Source organism: Somniosus microcephalus, chromosome 2 (assembly GCF_052327205.1).
Source record: "Somniosus microcephalus isolate GS21.2 chromosome 2, FLI_Smic_1.0, whole genome shotgun sequence".
NCBI lineage: Eukaryota > Metazoa > Chordata > Chondrichthyes > Squaliformes > Somniosidae > Somniosus > Somniosus microcephalus.
In genome coordinates this window covers 347589963-347609525 of record NC_140988.1, presented here as the reverse complement: position 1 = coordinate 347609525, position 19563 = coordinate 347589963, and the positions used below count along the sequence as shown (strand labels likewise).

Sequence of the window (19563 nt, the reverse complement as noted above, 5' to 3'; positions counted from 1 at the left end):
TAGACTGTGACCCCTGGTTCTGGACTCCCCCGCCATCGGGAACATCCTTCCTGCATCTAGTCTGTCTAGTCCTGTTAGAATTTTATAAGTTTCAATGAGATCCCCTCTCAATCTTCTAAACTCCAGCGAGTAGAAGCCTAATCGACCCAATCTCTCCTCATATGTCATTCCTGCCATCCCAGGTATCAGTCTGGTGAATCTTCGCTGCACTCCCTCCATGGCAAGAACATCCTTCCTCAGATAAGGCGACCAAAACTGCACACAATACTCAAAATGTGGTCTCACCTTCATTCCTCACTCCCTCCGGCAGCTATTCCTTCAGTCACGAGAAATCAAAAACTTTCTAAAAAAAGACCCCTCTCTGGCCATGCCTCTGCCTGCCACCAAAACTGAACTGCAATGATGATACAGATACATTAAAAAACCAAACCAAACCAAAGATCCTCCATACCAGTACAGGCCACTGCACACCATCTGTAGTTTCTCTTGGCGATTTCCTTTCAGCCAGAACTAATTGGTGTTCGATCAGGAAGACCCTCAGCTCCTCGTCATGAAGCTTCATCCACCGACACCAACTTTCATCAAATTCTAAAAAGACCTGAAGCAAGGGAAGAGAGGGATAAATTAATATAATCAATTAAACCATCTTTATCTAAAGAATCGGAGTGATTTGAACGCAACGCTCACAAGGTGCTGCGGGTTTGTAGATCATAACCCTTACCACTTATCTGAAAGTTGTTCTCACGTCACAAAAGGGAGATGGGAGGAAGAATACACTAAAATATTGACCCGAATTTTGCGGTCAGCGGCAAAGTGACTGTGCTCGCCACTGACCTTGACGAAAGCTGCCCACAAAGATCTAGCGATCTCGGTGGCGTGAATTTCACCTCGCCCGACGTCGGTTTGAATCTGGCGCCAAATCAAGTGAATCTGAACTTCCAGCAACAGTGAAGTCATCAAGCTGGCTAAGCAGCCAATCACACTGAAGAACTTTCGGACAGCAAACCAGGAAGTAAAATGCAGATTATAATTTACTTTTTATAAATTTTACAGAGAGCAAAATAAAGATTGGGCATACACGTAGGATTAGGGTAGAAGCTGAAACATCAAACAAACTTTTTAAAAAAATTAAAAACCATGTAATTCTTATCATATTAATGGCAAATTTGACATGCCACAAATATAAAATTAGTTTTTCAGGGCGAGAACGGTTGTTCAGCAGTCAGTATGCCATTAAAAACCCAGTCACACCTCTTAACAAGGCTTAACCTTTTCAGGAACAACAGAAAATGCTGGAAAAACTCAGCAGGCCAGGCAGCATCCGTAGAGAAAGAAACAGAGTTAACGTTTCAGGTCGAAGACCTTTCATCAGTGCTGACGAAAGGTCATCGACCTGAAACGTTAACTGTTTCTCTCTCCACGGATGCTGCCCTGGCCTGCTGAGTTTTCCACCGTTTTCTGTTGTTATTTCAGATTTCCAGCATCCGCAGTATTTTGCTATTGTATGAACCTTTTCAGGGTTTTTTTTTTTTAATAAAAACAGCGATATTCCAGTGTAACATGGTAAGTTTGTGTCAGGAACTACATTTCAGTGTGATTTGAATTGATTGTGGGGGAGTTCCACAGCGTGTGAAGATGCTTAGAATCACGGACAGCAACTTCCGGATTTCCGCGTTTATCTGTGCATGCACCGATTCCAGAAGTTGTTGTTGCTTTCAGGAGGAGTAATGACGGCGAATGCTGACAGTTTTGCCATCATTACCGCCACAAGGTCTGGGCCAATATGTCTTACGATAGGCGTCACAAAAAATAAAAGCATCAGTATTTTGGTAGACTGACATTTGGGTAGCTTTATTACTGTAAATATTAGCAGCACTTTGCATAAGCTAAGAACTAGTACTGTACATTCAAAAGGTCTACTCAATTTCCTAGACCTACTGGCACCAAGAGTTAGCTGGGAGCAAAATAACAGGTTTAGTGAAGAGTGTTTGATCATCGATAGAATGTTTGCTTATATGTCCGACAGGAAGCAGCAATTTAAAAAATCATTTATACTACGTAACATTAGCCCAAGTTATACACAGAACAGCTAACTCCACCCACTGATCGGTTTTCCCCACAATTTATTTTCCTCCTCGCCTAATAAGAGATTAGTATTTACGAATCACTGATCATGTCTCCAAAGTCTCGACCCGCTTTGCAATCAACTCATACATAACTGCAACCTGAGGGCTTATTAGGATGAATACCGTGCAGCCCTGCCCAGAGGTTCTCTCGCCCTTTATCTTAGTTGGCCTGTTGCAAAGAATTTTTGGAATTTACACCAGTCAGAAAGCTGACTTCAAATTTGTAACCAGTTTTGTGCCTTTGCAACAGAAGCACGCTCCAAAAAAAAAGTTGCAATGATCATGTGTGTGTGTTTTACTTCTTGGCGTGGGGGAGGAAAAATGCGCTGATTGCAATTATGAACTTTCTTGTTGGCAATTGAAGCCCATGAATTTTAGCTATACACTATTAACATAATCCAGAATGGCAACAAAAAAAACAAAAATCGCTGAAGCATCTTTGAATTTAAATTGCTACATCTCTACAACTTGCAATCATCTTTCAAACACAGTTTAGCGAAATAATTCCGCAATCTGGCACTCCCGCCATCAATGAAAACTAAAAAAAACACATCAGATTTTAGAAAAATGTAAAACCACAATGTTTATGAGGCTGCTCATTCACACCCACGTGCTTAATTCAGACAAAGCCTCATATCTCCTCGAGCTGGGTGTTGACGACAGTAAGGGGGAGGGGTATAGGGGCCTCTGACAAGGAGAGGGTTCGGAGTGCTTGACATGTTAGTTTAGGGGCTCTACAAGTTTAAATGCCACAAGTTTGCTGCTGTCGCAAAACCAAAAGGTGATTCTCTCAACGGAAGTGTAAATCAGTTGCCAAGGTCCGAAACCTACTCCAACACACAGCTCTGGTCCATTCCAGCATCAGGTTGGGCCCCAACAACAGGTTCAGTCTGCAATGACGCTATAATTGCAGAGTTGGTGCAAAGCAAAATCATTTCACACCAACACTCCAGTATAAATGCGCACTTGGATTTCAGCACAGACTAAAAACAGCTTATGCACACTACTTCCCTCACCTTTGCCAACTGATATCAGAAATAAGTGACTGAAATAAGTCACTGGAGTTCAAAGTTTCAAAGAATGATATTTGTAAAGATTTTATAAGAAACACACACACAACCACACACACACACAACTGTGGAATTCTCCTGTAACCAACTGGGAATTATTACTCACTAAATACATAGATATAATAACAATTATTCATCCTTTAGCAAGGATATGAACATGGAACAATCTGCCTGATGGCTGCACAACATTCATCAGTGAAGAGAGAATTTCAGAGATAAAAACCTTTGAGGAATTCAACACATATAAAAGAAAAAAAAAACACTGACCTAATAGAGGTCTTTAAAATGATGAAAGGTTTTGATAGAGTAGACACGGAGAAAGTGTTTCCACTTGTGGGGAAGAGCAAAACTATAGACCATCAATATAAGATGGTCACCAAGAAAGCCAATAGGGAATTCAGAAGAATGTGGAACTCGCCACCACAGGGAGTGGTTGAAGCGAATGGATTAGATGCATTTAAGGGGAAGCTGGATAAGCATATAAGGGAGAAGGGAATAGTGGGTTATGCTGATAGAGTTAGATGAGGAAAGATGGGAGGAGGCTCAAGTGAAGCATAAACGCCGGCATGGATTGGTTGGGCCGAATGGCCCGTTTCTACGCTGGATATTCCATGTAATCTATGTAAAACTGGAGGAAGAAACTTTGAGGCCTTCAAGGAGGAGATAGTAATACAGGAAACTCTTTTTTTATCCGGCACCGACAGGACCGGCGTGGTGCCGGTTGATCAAAAAGTCCGGATTAGAGAGGTATACTTACCAAGGTACGAGAGCCCCGTACACGGCCACAGGTGCAGGAGCCCCGGTTACGTGGCCACAGGTGCAGGAACCCCGGTTACACGGCCACAGATCCAGGAGTCCCTGTTGCACGGCCACAGGTGCAGGAACCCCGGTTACACGGCCACTTATAGTAAAATTACCTGAACCTACTCCTGAATTTTGCCGGTTAAGAGAGATTTCCGGATATTTAGGTGCCGGTAAAAAGTGTTTCCTGTACTAGAAAAGGAAAGGCATCCAAAGCTAGAACTCATGCCTAAAGAAATTGAGATTACAATGAAACAGAAAAGGGAGGGTTATGATAATGTCAGGTTAATAATACAGTAGAGAATCAAACTTAATACAGAAAGTGCAGTGGAGAACTGAAAAACAAACTGACAGGGTCAAAGAGAATGCATGAGAAAGGTTTAGCAGGTAACAGAAAAGGGAACCCTAAAGTGTTTTATAAACAGATATAGAGTGAAAAGATAATCAAAGGAAAGGTGTGGCCAATTAAGAATGGAAAAGGAAATCTTCACGTGGAAGTAGTTGGGCCTGGCTGAGGTAATAAATGAGGACTTTTTTTTATTCATTCACGGGATATGGGCATCACTGGCAAGACCAGTATTTATTGCCCATCCCTAATCTCCCTCGAGAAGGTGGTGGCGAGCCTAGGGTTCCGGAAATTTTCCACGGGAAGTTTAGCTTGGGAATTTTGCCCAAAAAAGCACATGCTAGCATAATATTGTTTTTTTTGTATTTCTTTCTTTTTTTCCCTCCCACAGGTCCTCTCTTAAAATTACTAACAGAGATGGAATCTTAATTATTAAGGAATTTCTTAATCAATATATGTTTATCTTCTTACTTGGCTTGTTTTAATAATTACAAGTTTTGTGTGTGACTGTGAACAAATGTGTCCTGATTGGTTGGATGAGTGGATGAGCGATTAGCTCCCTCTATTTGTAATATTTGCATATCGAATTGTGATTGGCCTGCAGGCATCTGTAAGACTGCTATAGTTTTTTTAAGATCCAGGTTAGGGGTCCTGAGGGAAGTCATTTTGTTTTCTGCTGATGTTGTGATGATGCAGTAAGTAAATCAGACTTTATACCAAATAAACCAGTTACTTGTTGAACTCTGTTGTCCTTCAATTTAAAATATACAAAATAATACACTATTGGTGATGTAGCGTCGTGTGTGTACAGGTCATGCTTCAATCACATGGAGCATCAGCAAAAATGTACTCACCCTGTTGCAATCGTGCCGATCGACCGCAGTTCGACACAGAGATGAATGCCCTTTATTTCTCTGCATAGAACAATGCCACGTTTACCGTTGGATGTGTGGAAGCATTTTACCCCAGGCATTAAAGATGGAAAGACTGTGTACATGTGCAAACACTGTAGAAAGCCATATGTAAAGAATGCCACAAAGATGCAGCAGCATTTATCCAAATGCAACAACTTCACTCAAAGCTCACAGCAGTCAGCCCAGAGTTCCTCTGCTTCCATTCAAGAAGATGATGGTTCTCATTCAGCATCAGGCTCCTTATCAGCAGCAACTCCTGGCCCACTTGGAAAGTTCTTTGATACAATGGATAACCATAGCCAGAAGAATGCAGACGAGTGCCTTGCTCGAGCTGTATATGCAACAGGCTCACCCCTCATGCTCACAGCCAATGTGTACTGGAAGAGATTTTTCAATGTTATTCGCCCTGCATACTGACCTCCCACCAGACATGCTTTGTCTACTTATTTGCTGGAGGCTGAGTATAACAGAGTCCAAGGAAAGCTCAAAGAAACAATAGCGATCGCAGACTGTGTTGCAGTTATCTCAGATGGGTGGTCAAATGTACGAGGGGAGGGCATCATAAACTACATCGTCTCCACTCCTCTCCCAGTGTTCTTCAAGAGCACAGACACGAAGGACAACAGACACATACATTGCTGATGAGCTGAAAGCAGTCATCAACGATCTTGGATCACAAAAGGTCTTTGCAGTAGTTACTGGCAATGCTGCGAATATGAAGGCTGCTTGGGCTCAAGTGGAGGAGGCCTACCCTCATATTATGTCTATTGGGTGCGCAGCTCATGGGCTTAACCTGCTCCTCAAGGACATCATGGGTTTGAGAACCATAGAAGCACTGTACAAGAGAGCCAAGCAAGTTGTTAAGTACATCAGGGGAAAACAGGTAGTTGCAGCAACCTACAACTCCAAGCAAATGACAAAGAACAAGAACACCACACTGAAGCTGCCCAACAACACTAGATGGGGCGGCGTCATAATGTACAACAGCCTTCTGGAGGGTAAGGAGTCGCTGCAAGAAATGGCAATATCCCAGTCTGGGGATATGGAAACCACCATCAAGAAAATACTGCTGGATGATGTGTTTTGGGAGAGTGGTTAGCAGCCTTAAACTACTCTCACCAGTAGCATCTGCAATTGCTCAGATTGAAGGAGATGACGCTGTCTTGTCAGATGTTCTCAGGCTTTTTACTGATTTAAAAGAACAAATCAGCATTGCCCTACCCACATCCCTGCTGCTCAAAGCAGAGGAGAAGGCAATTGTTCAATTCATACAGACGCGTCAAGAATTTTGTGTCAAGCCGATTCATGCTGCAGCATACATGCTGGACCCAAAGCATGTTGGGAGACCAATACTTTCTGGAGAACAGATCAACAGCGCTTACAGTGTGATTTCTACCCTCTCACACCATCTCAATCTGGACTCTGGGAAGTCTGGCAAAGTTCTCTACCAAGCAAGGTCTTTGGAATGGGGATGAGATATGGGAATCATGCAAGCATATCAGTGCACATACCTGGTGGAAGGGACTTTGTGCATCTGAGGCCCTGTCACCTATTGCATCGGTGATACTCCAAATCCCACCTTCATCAGCGGCCTCTGAACGAAACTGGTCACTTTTTGGGAAAACGCATACAAAGGTGCGCAACAGGCTGACTAACAAGAGAGAGTGGAGAAACTGGTGGCTATCCGGGCGAACCTACAACTTATTGAGCCAGATACAGAAGTGTCCACCACACAGCTAGACACTGACACAGAGGAGGAAATGGACACGTCAAATCATGTCTGACTAACTTGATTGAGTTCTTCGATGAAATGACAAAGAAGCTTGATGAAGGCAGTGCACTGATGTGTATATGGACTTTCAAAAAGGTCCCGATAAAGCGCCACATATTTGACTTGTTAGCAAAAATGAAGCACTCGGGATTAAAGGGACAGTGGCAGCGTGGATACAAAGTTGGCTGCGAGATAGAAGGCAGTGTTTTAGTGAACGGCTGTTTTTCAGACTGGAGAGAATTACACAGTAGTGTTCCCCAGGAGTCGGTATTAGGGCCACTGCTCTTTGATATATTAATGACCTGGACTTGGGTGCAGGGGACATAATTTCAAAGTTTGCAGCGGACACAAAACTTGGAAATGTAGTAGAGTGAGGAGGATAGTAGCAGATTTCAGGAGGACGTAAGACAGATTGGTGAAATGGGCAGACACATGGCAGATGAAATTGAATGCAGAGAAGTGTGAAGTGACAACATTTTGAAGGAAAAATGACCAGATGCAATATAAACTAAATGGTACAAAGTTAAAGGGGGTGCAGGAACAGAGAGACCTGGGTATTCACATACACAACTCTTTGAAGGTGGCAGGACAAGTTAATAAAGCCGTTAAAAAAAACATACTGGATCCCTGGCATATAAATAGAGGCGTAGAGTACAAAAGTAGCAGGTTCCATCAATGAGTTCCTAACCTCAGCTACCCTGAGGGGAGTCAAGCAGCTCCTGGGAACGTGAAGAAGAAAAACAAGATCATTTTGGAAGACTATATCAGGCCTGTCAGCAGCACTGGCGTTAGTCTGGGGGAAAGTTGCCCTTAACCACAAGGGTCCAGGAACCAGAAATTGGGCAATTAAACTATAGGCAACATACAAAAGGGAGTATTAGTCTTGTGCCTCACACTGGGATTCTGATATTTTTATAGCCTTTTTTTTTTAAACCAATGACTCACTCAATGGGAAGACTACAACTTCATCATCTCTCCAGAATTCCCTCAAGTGCCTGTACTTCACTCACCACCTCTAAAAAAAATCTCCTTCAATTCCATCTCTTCAGCCAAGCTTTTTTTTTTTTTAAATTCGTTCACGGGATGGGGGCGTCGCTGGTGAGCTGCCTTCTTGAACCGCTGCAGTAGCGGTTTGGTATAACCGAGTGTCTTGTTATGCCATTACAGAGGGCAGTTAAGAGTCAACCACATTGCTGTGGGTCTGGAGTCACATATAGGCCAAACCGGATAAGGACAGCAGATTTCCTTTCCTAAAAAGGACATTAGTAAACCAGATAGGTTTTTACAACCATCTGGTAGTTTCATAAGAACATAAGAAGTAGGAGCAGGAGTAGGCCATGCAGCCCCTCGGGCCTGCTCCGCCATTCAATAGGATTATGGCTGATCTGAACCTAGACTCACGTCCACTTCCCTGCCCGCTCCCCGTAACCCCTAATTCCTTTATCAGCTAGGAAACTGTCTATCTCCGTTTAAAATTTATTTAGTGTTGCAGCTTCCACAGCTCTGAGGTAGCAAATTCTATAGATTTACTACCCTCTGAGTGAAGAAGTTTCTCCTCATCTCAGTTTTGAAAGGGCAGCCCCTTATTCTAAGACTATGCCCCCTAGTTCTAGTCTCACCCATCAGTGGAAACATCCTCCCCGCATCCACCCGATCAAGCCCACTCACAATCTTATATGTTTCGATAAGATCGCCTCTCATTCTTCTGAATTCCAATGAGTAGAGGCCCAACCTACTCAACCTTTCCTCATAAGTCAACCCCCTCATCTCCGGAATCAACCAAGTGAACCTTCTCGAAACTGCCTCAAGAGCAAGTATATCTTTTCTTAAATATGGAAACCATCTCTGTCCTAAATGGTTTACCCCTTATCCTTAGACTGTGACCCCTGGTTCTGGACTCCCCGACCATCAGGAACATCCTTCCTGCATCTAGCCTGTCCAGTCCTGTCAGAATGTTAAGTTTCAATGAGATCCCCTCTCATTCTTCTAAACTCAAACGAGTATAAGCCCAATCGACCCAATCTCTCTTCATACATCATTCCTGCCATCCCAGGTATCAGCCTGGTGAATCTTCGCTGCACTCCCTCCGTGGCAAGAACATCCTTCCTCAGATAAGGCGACCAAAACTGCACACAATACTCAAGATGTGGTCTCACCAAGGCCCTGTACAACTGCAGCAAGACATCCTTGTTCCTGTACTCAAACCCTCTCGCTACGAAGGCCAACATACCATTTGCCTTCTTAACCACCTGCTGCACCTGCATGCTTACTTTCAGCGACTGGTGCACAAGGACACCCAGGTCTCGTTGCACTTCCCCTTCTCTCAATCTATTGCCGTTCAGATAATATTCTGCCTTCCTGTTTTTGCCACCAAAGTGGATAACCTCACATTTATCCACATTATACTGCATCTGCCATGCATCTTCCCAATCACCCAACCTGTCCAAATCATACTGGAGTTTCTCGGCATCCTCCTCACAGCACACACGCCCACCCAGCTTTGTGTTGTCTGCAAACTTGGAGATATTACATCTAGTTCCCGCGTCTAGGTCATTAATATATATGTGAATAGCTGGGGTCCAAGGACCGATCCCTGCGGTACCCCACTAGTCACTGCCTGCCACTTGGAAAAAGACCCGTTTATTCCAACTCTTTGCTTTCTGTCTGCCAACCAGTTCTCTATCCAAGTCAATACCTTGCCCCCAATCCCATGTGCCTTAACTTTACATGCTAATCTCTTATGCGGGACCTTATCGAAAGCCTTTTGAAAGTCCAAATACACCACATCCACTGGTTCTGCCTTATCTATTTTACCAGTTACATCCTCAAAAAATTCCAGTAGATTAGTCAAGCACGATTTACCCTTTGTAAATCCATGGTGACTGTCTGATCCTGTCACTGTTTTCCAACTGCTCTGCTATTACATCTTTTATAATGGACTCTAGCATTTTCCCCGCTGCCAATGTCAGGCTTACCAGTCTATAATTCCCCGTTTTCTCTCTACCACCTTTTATGAACAGTGGGGTAACATTAGCTACCCTCCAATCCATGGGTACTGTTCCAGAGTCTATCGAATGTTGGAAGATGATCAGCAATGCATCTACTATTTCTAGGGCCACTTCCTTAAGTACCCTAGGATGTAGATTATCAGGCCCTGGGGATTTATCGGCCTTCAATCCCTTCAATTTCCCTAACACCATTTCCCTACAAATACCGATTTCCTTCAGTTCCTCCCTTTCATCAGACCCTATGTTCCCCGACATCGCTGGGAGGTTATTTATATCCTCCTTTGTGAAGACAGAACCAAAATATGTATTTAAAATTGGTCTGCCATTTCTTTGTTTCCCATTATAAATTCCCCTGATTCTGACTGCAAGGGACCTACGCTTGACTTCACCAATCTTTTTCTCTTGCACGCTAACTCGTGTTTCCTGTAAGAAGACAACTAAATCTCTCTGAACACCAACATTTAATAGTTTCTCACCATTTGAAAAAGTATTTCCACAACTCTCAATGCCCTCAGAGAAACTATAGGAATGGACAATAAATGTGGCCTTGTCAGTGTTGTCCACATCCCAAGAGGTTCATTGTACGCCCCTGGATGAGCTCAGTTAAATCAGCACTGACTGGGGATTCAACCCTGAAACCTTCTTGGCTTGTGAAGCTCAACACCATAACAGGCAGCCACTTTACCCAATAAGCCACTGGTACTGGCTGCTACTAGTTTACAAATCAAGATTTTGTTGCTAAAATAGATGCCAAACGCTGTAAAGCCAAACTGAACTCTCTGGGCGCTCTGTATTTCACTGTCCAGAGTTTCAAGGTTGAACAGCTGTGAAAGCAGGTTTTGCAACAATCTTATTTGTTGACAGGAGACCAAAATTAAACTTGACAAACATCTGTATGTTTAGTGAACCCACCAAGAGACAGATGTTACGATGTTGTAGTTTGAATTCCCCCCCCCCCCCACCACCACAACTACACTGAGAAGCGATAACTTTGCTCAAGCAGAAAGCTGCACAGTTCCCGAAAACACTAGCTTTTTACCTCCAGGTAACACTAAGCAAATCTGAAGCTTTGCGTGGCCGGCCCTTTGGCCTCTTCTGCAAATCCTAGGTCAGCTCATCCCGATCTTCAGCTTCTCTTTCATGGTCATCATTACTGATACTAGCTTGTTATTCCAGATTTATTTAGTTAACTGAATTTAAATTCCCCCGCTGCCATGGTGGGATTTGAACTCATGTCTCCAGATCATTAGTCCAGGCCTCTGGATTACTCGGCCAGTAACACAACCACTATGCTACCCTACCCCTGGTCATCATCTCTCCTATATAGATCCCATAAAAGCTTGGCATCATTACTTTCTTTGCTGTGAAGCAACTTCTACATTAAAAAAGGTGCTACATACGTCCATGCACATTTTTGTATTCCTGGTTACCTATTAATCCCTAAATATTTCTATCGTACAACTATTAAATATTTCCCAAAACATTTCCTGCCTTTTTTTCCTCAGTTCTGTAGAAGGGTTTCGACCCGAAACGTTGACTGTTTCTCTCTCCACGGATGTTGCCTGGCCTGCTGAGTTTTTTCAGCGTTTTCTGTTGTTGTTAAATATTTCCATCTTGCCTTGCTGTGAATCATACCAGATTAGTTGATCGCAGTAATTCTAGGGGCTAATTTTAAATTAGGAATGAAAGAGTGGGAAAGTGATCTGAGATATTATCACGTTTTATGATATCTGCACTCCTCAGTTAAGTTACTTCCTCCTGGGTTTTCGTTTACAGCAGAGCAGGGTCGCTTTTATATTGGCGTTGGTTTAGTTTCAGTTCCTAGTTTGCGGCTCCTTTATCCCTGAAATCAATGAAAGACAGTAGGTGCAGCTCCTCAATGGGGTGAGCGTTGGTCCCCCCGCTGCCCAATGCACGCTAACCGAATTGCTGTCGGCTTTGCTTTCCTCTTCCAACTACATTTCGATAAAACACTAGCGAATACCCCAACAGGCTAGAAGATGCAAATTTATAACGGGAAGCGATCGAAAGCAAAGCAGCACAGCACCGACACCAGTGGAAAAAGGGGGGTGGGCGGGGAAAGGAAGTTATTCTTCATTTTATTAACAGAAAAAAAAAAATTTTTTGCTTATGAACAACTTTATAATAATCAAACACCTTTTTAAAAAAAGTTACAGCCTGTTGATTCAAATCTATGGTTCATATCACCAAATTAAACTGAGGGCATATTAACTAAATTCACTAATATTCACCCACACGCACTCCCAATATTTTTTCAAACGTCGATCAAATCGATTATTGAACATTAACCATCTTAAAATGTATTTTCCCGAACTGCATTTTTTTTTTATTTAAAAAGATGGGGCTTTTTTTTTGCAATGTCAAAATGCCTTTCACCCACCTCCCAACAATAACTTTTTTTTAAAAATACCAAATTCATAACTGCGCTTGCACTCACCAACAAATCGGGGCTTGCCAAATCTTTGTGGGAAACGGCTCTGATGATGCCCGCCCTCCAGTCCCATTCGGACATTCGCCCCAGCTCGAGCGCCTGGGTGAAGCCGGACAGGACGCAGAGAAAGCGCTTGCCCACCAGGTCTAAGGGTGCACCTGCTTCCTGCTGCTGCTGCAGGGCTCGCTGCTCCAGGGCTCGCTGCTCCCGCTGTTGCTGCGACTCGAACAGGGACATGTTTCAACATTCGATCTTTCGAACACCCAGCTCCGGGCCACGTTCCACTCGCCCGCGATACATTCGCAACTCGTGCCCCCCACAGACAAAACTGCAACATTCCCTTCCCCGTCGCTGATTGGACGCCCCGCCGCCCAGAAGCGGAGGCGAACGCCAAGATTGGCTGCGCCCCATGTCAATCATACTCCTTCCCTCCCCCCTCTCCTCGCGTGGGAGCCGGCTTTTCATAGCCGTCCGCGCGGCAGCAACTAGCTCGACCTGCGACGCGCGTTTAAAAAGCTCCAGCCCCCGCAGTGCAAACGGCTGCTTTCGACAGCGGCGTTGCACGCACCGTTAGCCAATCGGTAAAAGCGACCTTTAGGCCGTTAAAGTTTTTCCAAGTTATTCCTGTCAGCGCGTGCAGGCGGCATGCGACAATGTTTTGGTGGGGAGTGAGCAGGGTCATCTACGTGCCGTTCTCTGCGTAGACATCGAGGGGGTTGGGGGTGGGAGGAGATGAGAGGCAGCGCTCCCTTTTGCCGCCCTCTGCAGTCCAGAGTGCAGAATGCAACCATTAGAGGCGTTGCACCAACTAAAAAAACTTCCCATTCCAACCGTGGCAAAATTTACTCCTTATCTTAGGACACTGACTCATGCTTACAATAGCAAAATACTGCAGATGCTGGAAATCTGAAATAACAACAGAAAGTGCTGGAAACACTCGGCAGGTCAGGCGGCATCTGTTGTGTCAGTACCTTTCTACCTAGACACAATTTAGGACTCAGAGATTCAAACATGAAGTGCTTTATTGGAAGGAAAGGAAGTTCTGGCAAGTTCCGAACAAAGAGAGCTAAACTTAACCGAGAGAATACCCAACCATTTATCTCCTGTGACAGCGCCACCACAGGTGGGAGGAGAACACACAATACATAACATTTCCTCCCCTCTTAAATGGAAGTTCCACATTATTCCTCAATAGCTAAGTTACTTTCAATACACTCAACTAACCTAGGGTAGAGGTACGATAGCAAAATACTGCAGATGTTGGAAATCCGAAATAACAACAGAAAATGCTGGAAAAACTCAGCAGGTCAGGCAACATCCGTGGAGAGAAATTTGAGTTGACGTTTCGGGTTTGACCCTTCTTCAAAACTGGAGAGAAAAGGAACTAGATCGAAGGCAGGGCTGCGATCGGACAAAAGAATAAAAGAACCAAAAGAAGTAAAAGAGATTAGAAGCTAGACGAGATGGTAATAGGCTGGGATTAGGTGTAAAGTGTACTGGCAGGGCAGAAGATAGCTGCCAGGTGTGAGAGAGAAACAAAAGGAAAGGGGGGGGGAGGAAAGGAGTGGAAAAATGTAAGTAAAAATGAAATAGGGGCCGAGATTATGATCTGAAATTGTTGAACTCGATATTGAGACCGGAAGGCTGCAGAGTGCCTAATCGGAAGATGAGGTGCTGTTCCTCGAGTTTACGTTGAGCTTCCGTGGAACAGTACAAGAGGCCAAGGACGGTGAGGTCCGAGTGGGAATGGAGCGGTGAATTGAAATGACAGGCGACCGGAAGCTCGGGGTCACCCTTACGGACTGAACGGTCGCCTGTCATTTCAATTCACCGCTCCATTCCCACTCGGACCTCACCGTCCTTGGCCTCTTGTACTGTTCCACGGAAGCTCAACGTAAACTCGAGGAACAGCACCTCATCTTCCGATTAGGCACTCTGCAGCCTTCCGGTCTCAATATCGAGTTCAACAATTTCAGATCATAATCTCGGCCCCTATTTCATTTTTACTTACATTTTTCCACTCCTTTCCTCCCCCCCCCTTTCTTTTTGTTTCTCTCTCACACCTGGCAGCTATCTTCTGCCCTGCCAGTACACTTTACACCTAATCCCAGCCTATTACCATCTCGTCTAGCTTCTAATCTCTTTTACTTCTTTTGGTTCTTTTATTCTTTTGTCCGATCGCAGCCCTGCCTTCGATCTAGTTCCTTTTCTCTCCAGTTTTGAAGAAGGGTCAAACCCGAAACGTCAACTCAAATTTCTCTCCACGGATGTTGCCTGACCTGCTGAGTTTTTCCAGCATTTTCTGTTGTTATCTAGGGTAGAGGTAGACTGCCTCAAACTCTGACTTTACCCTGGGGTTTATTCTGCCACAGTCTTGTGGGTAAGTCACTAAGCCTACAGGTCCAAGCGTCTTGGAGGCCGCCGCTCTCTGACAGGATACCGGTGGTCATCGCTGGCTTCCACAGCAGTAGGAATTGACACAGGCCTGGATGGAGAAGGTGCCTGTGTCAGTTGAAAGTCAGGAGTTTGCACAGGTGGAACAGTCTCTTTGACTTCCTGTGTTGGAGAAGAGCACTGTGGCAAAGGATGCTGGTTTGCGGTATCTTCCGGAAACAGTTCAGGCCAACCAGCCGTTGGAGCCTCTGTGGCTGTCTCTGCTCCTAGCAACAGTTGATCTGTGTGTCTTCTCCAGACGACGTCCTCAGCAGTCTCAACCGTGTAAGACACAGGGCCCGTCTGCGCGATCACCGTAGCAGGAACCCATTTCGGTCCAGTGTTGTAGTTTCAAGCTAGGACGTGCTCTCCCAGATGAAACCGTCTCTCCTTGGCTCTTTTCTCTCTCTTTTCAACTTGAGCTTGTTGTTGACGATGGACAACCTGCTCTGCCCTTGGAGGTTTGAGTAAGTCAAAACTTGTCCGCAACTGCCTCTTCATCATAAGCGAAGCGGGGGAAGTTTTGATTGTGGCATGCGGCTCGTTCCTGTAGGACAACAGGAAGCTGTTCAGACGTTGGTGGACTGAGCCCTGACCTTGCGATGCCTTCAAGGCGTGCTTCAAAGTTTGCACGAACCTTTCTGCCTGGCTGTTAGTAGAGGGATGATAGAGCGCAGACCTGATGTGTTGGACACCATTCACATGCAGGAAGGTTGCAAACTCCTGTGATACAAATTGTGAACCATTGTCACTTACGAGTTGTTCCGGTGAGCCATAACGGCTGAACATCTCACCAAGTTTCTCAATTGTTTTCTCTGCCGTGGTAGACCTCATCACAGCGACCTCCGGCCACTTGCTACGAGCGTCCACAACCACCATAAACATCTTCCCTTCGAAAGGACCGGCGAAGTCCACATGTACTCGCTGCCACACTTCTGCAAGCCAATCCCAGGGGTGTAGGGTTGCCAGCTGTGGAACATTCCGGACCCTTTGACATGGGGAACATGTTTTGGCTTTCTCCTCAATATTCCCATCGAGACCTGGCCACCAGAAGTAGCTTCTTGCCATTTCCTTCATCCGAACCATCCCACTGTGGCCTGTATGAAGTTGTTGCAGTATAGGTTCCCTCAGAGGTGGCGGAATGATGACACGGCGTCCCCAAAGAAGACAACCTGCCTGGACAGAGAGCTCATTTCTTTTTGAAACGTAAGGTTTCAAACTAGGAGAATCTCCTATCGCTCTCCCTCGAATGATATCGTCCATTACCTCAGACAGGACTGGATCGTTGCGGGTGTACCTTCGCACCTGAACTGCAGTGACAGGTGCTCCCTCCACTTGTTTAAAGTAGAAGATGTCTATCTGATGAGGCTCTGGGGGAGTAACAGGCAAGGGTAGCCTCGAGAGACCGTCTGCGTTGCCGTGCAAGTCTGATTTGCGATATTTGATGTCGTATGTGTGTCCTGACAACAGTAAAGCCCACCTTTGCATCCTGCTTGCAGCGAGAGACGGAATTCCGGTGTGGGGCCCGAAGATTGAAGTCAATGGACGGTGGTCTGTCAGGAGTGTGAACCTTCTCCCAAACAGGTACTGATGAAATTTTCGAATTCCAAAAACGATTCCCAAGGCCTCGCGCGCGATCTGCGCATAGTTCCTCTCGGCCTTGTTCAAGGTGCGTGATGCGAAGGCGATAGGTTTCTCTTCACCCGAAGGCATGATGTGGGATATGACTGCTCCCACATCATATGGTGATGCATCACATGCTAGCTGCACGGGTAGCTTTGGGTCAAAGTGTGTCAGGACCTCCAAATTCAGCAATGCTTTCTTTGCTTGGGCGAAAGCTTCGTTGCACAGTTCAGTCCATTTCCATGTTTTGCCTTGACATAGCAACTGATGTAACGGCTTCAGCAATGTTGCTAAGTCTGGAATAAACTTCCCATAGTAGTTAAGTAGCCCCAGAAATGAACATAACTGGCTCACATTCTGGGGTGCTGGGGCCTCCACGATCGCCTTGACCTTTGGCGGCGCCTTATGCAGGCCAGTAGCGTCAATCACATGCCCCAGGTACTCAACTGAAGACTGAAAGAATTCACATTTGTCTTTACGAACTCTGAGTCCGTATTCTTTCAGTCGTTGTAGTGTCGCATCCAAGTTCAGAAGATGATCCTCATTTGTCCCAGTGACAAGGATGTCGTCCAGGTAGCACTGGACTCCTGGCAGTCCACTCAAAATCTGATCCATTGCCCTTTGGAATAGAGCAGGGGCCGACGTAATTCCAAACGGAAGGCGGCAGTACCTGTATAGCCCCTTGTGTGTCACAATTGTCAGCAGTTCCTTTGATTTGTCATCGACATGCATTTGTAGATAAGCCTGGCATAAGTCTATTTTGCTGAAATTTTGCCCTCCGGCCAGGCCTGTAAAAAGATCATCAATGAGGGGAAGAGGGTACTGTTCCACAGACAGCACCGGGTTAATAGTCACTTTAAAATCCCCGCAGATTCGAACAGATCCATCCTTTTTCAGGACAGGAACAATGGGTGTGGCCCATTTGCTCACACTCACAGGCTCCAGGACTCCATTCTCGACTAAGGCCTCCAAGTTAGCCTCAACTTTTGGCCTAATTGCATAGGGTACAGGTCGGGCTTTGTGAAACTTCGGCTTGCTGTCAGGTTTAATGTCCAGTCTCACGCTGATCTTTTTCATGCTCCCAAGTTCCCCATTGAAGAGTTCTGCATGTTTGTTTAACACTGCAGTCAGACCTGACTCCCCTTTTGACATCATGCGGACTGCAGGCCAGTCCAGCGTGATTTTCTCTAGCCACGCACGTCCCAGTAGCGATGGGTAATTTCCCTTTACCACATATAGTGGCAGTTTTGCAGTCTGTCCGTTCAATTTAACTGTCACCTCAATGACGCCTCTCATGGCCACAGGTTCGCCAGTATACGTCTTTAGCACAATGTTTGTTGGCTGAAGGGTAAGATGCTTTAGCATTTTGTTGTAGACAGTGTCTGAAACAAGGGACACAGCCGCGCCTATGTCCACCTCCATCCGCACTGATTGTCCCTCCACCAGTGGTGACACCCAGTAGCCATTTGAACCACCTGCAATCGGCAGTATATGCACCTCTTCCTCCTCAGAGGTGTCGCTCCCCTCTGTTTTGCTTGTTCCATCATACTGCACTGAATGAACACTCTTTTTCCTCTCTTGTCCAAATACAGACCTTTTGCTTCCATGCTTCCCAGCTCTGTCTGTTCTTTTTTTACCTCTACAGGCGCGTTCAATGTGACCCTTTTTGCCACAATTTCGGCATTCCAGCTCCGTACACCAGCAGTCATTAGCGTGATGGCCCGTTTTCCCACAACGGTAACATGTGCCGTTCCGCGCACCTTTAGGCTCAGACGACACCTTGTGAACTCTCCCTGTTGAACTCAACTGGTGAGCCTCCTTTTCCGCCATCTCCATGGAGACACTAACTTCAATGGCCTTTTCAAGAGTAAGGTTGTCCTCAGTAAGAAGGCGCTTCAGTGTGGCTGCATTTTGCAGACCACACACAAGTCTGTCTCTAATGGTGTCATTCAGCACCTCCTTGAACTGGCAGTGTTCCGACAACCTTTTTAAAGCAGCAATAAACATCGTCACTGATTCCCCCTCCTCTTGATTCCGTTTGTGAAATCTAAATCTCTCAGCAATAACCAGAGGTTTTGGTGAAAAATGTGCTCCAAGAATTTCCACTAGTTGCTTATATGTTTTAGTTCCTGGCTTATCTGGCCGCACGAGGCTGCAAAGTAAATTGAAAGTCTTCGGCCCGATTACACTCAAAAAGGTAGGCACGACCTTTTCATTTGCCACTGCATTCGCCAATACAAAATAGTCAAAACGTTCTGTATATGCGCTCCATTGCTCCACATTTTCATCAAAATCACCGATGTTTCCTAATATAGTAGCCATCTCACGTTTCAAATTAAATTTTCTGTTTACTCACTGCACCCGTAACGTACGCAGATTCATCCGCTCCTCGTTGCCACTTGTTGTGTCGGTACCTTTCTACCTAGACACAATTTAGGACTTAGAACTCAGAGATTCAAACATGAAGTGCTTTATTAGAAGGAAAGGAAGTTCTGGCAAGTTCCGAACAAAGAGAGCTAAACTTAACCGAGAGAATACCCAACCATTTATCTCCTGTGACAGCGCCACCACAGGTGGGAGGAGAACACACAATACATAACAGCATCGAGGAGATTTCCACCCTTCCCTCAACTTCACATGGTCCATCTCCGACTCTTCCCTTCTCTTCCTCGACTTCTCTGTCTCTATTTCTGGGGATAAGCTATCGACCAACATCCACTTTAAGCCCACTGACTCCCACAGCTACCTGAACTACACTTCCTCCCACCCCACTTCCTGTAAGGACTCTATTCCATTCTCCCAGTTTCTCCGTCTCCGCTGCATTTGTTCTGACGATGCCACCTTCCATACTAGTGCTTCCGGTATGTCTTCCTTTTTCCTCAACCGAGGATTCCCCTCTAGCATGGTTGACATGGCCCTCGACTGTGTCCGTTCCATTTCTTGCATGTCTGCTCTCACCCCTTCCCCCCCCTCCCAGAGCCACAATATGGTTCCCCTTGTCCTCACCTTTCACCCCACC

At 45.3% G+C, this 19563-nt stretch overlaps 1 protein-coding gene across 1 annotated transcript in view; it reads right to left on the bottom strand.

Moving 5' to 3' along the window:
- The window catches only part of LOC147123666 (lysine-specific demethylase 3A-like), an 86760-nt gene extending 73837 nt beyond the window's left edge, over positions 1-12923 (bottom strand). The window contains 2 exon segments of the mRNA XM_085975495.1: positions 452-598; positions 12495-12923. Of these exon segments, the coding sequence (XP_085831621.1) occupies positions 452-598; positions 12495-12725 (378 nt within the window). The 5' untranslated portion in view covers positions 12726-12923.
- Positions 12924-19563: the final 6640 nt, after the last annotated feature.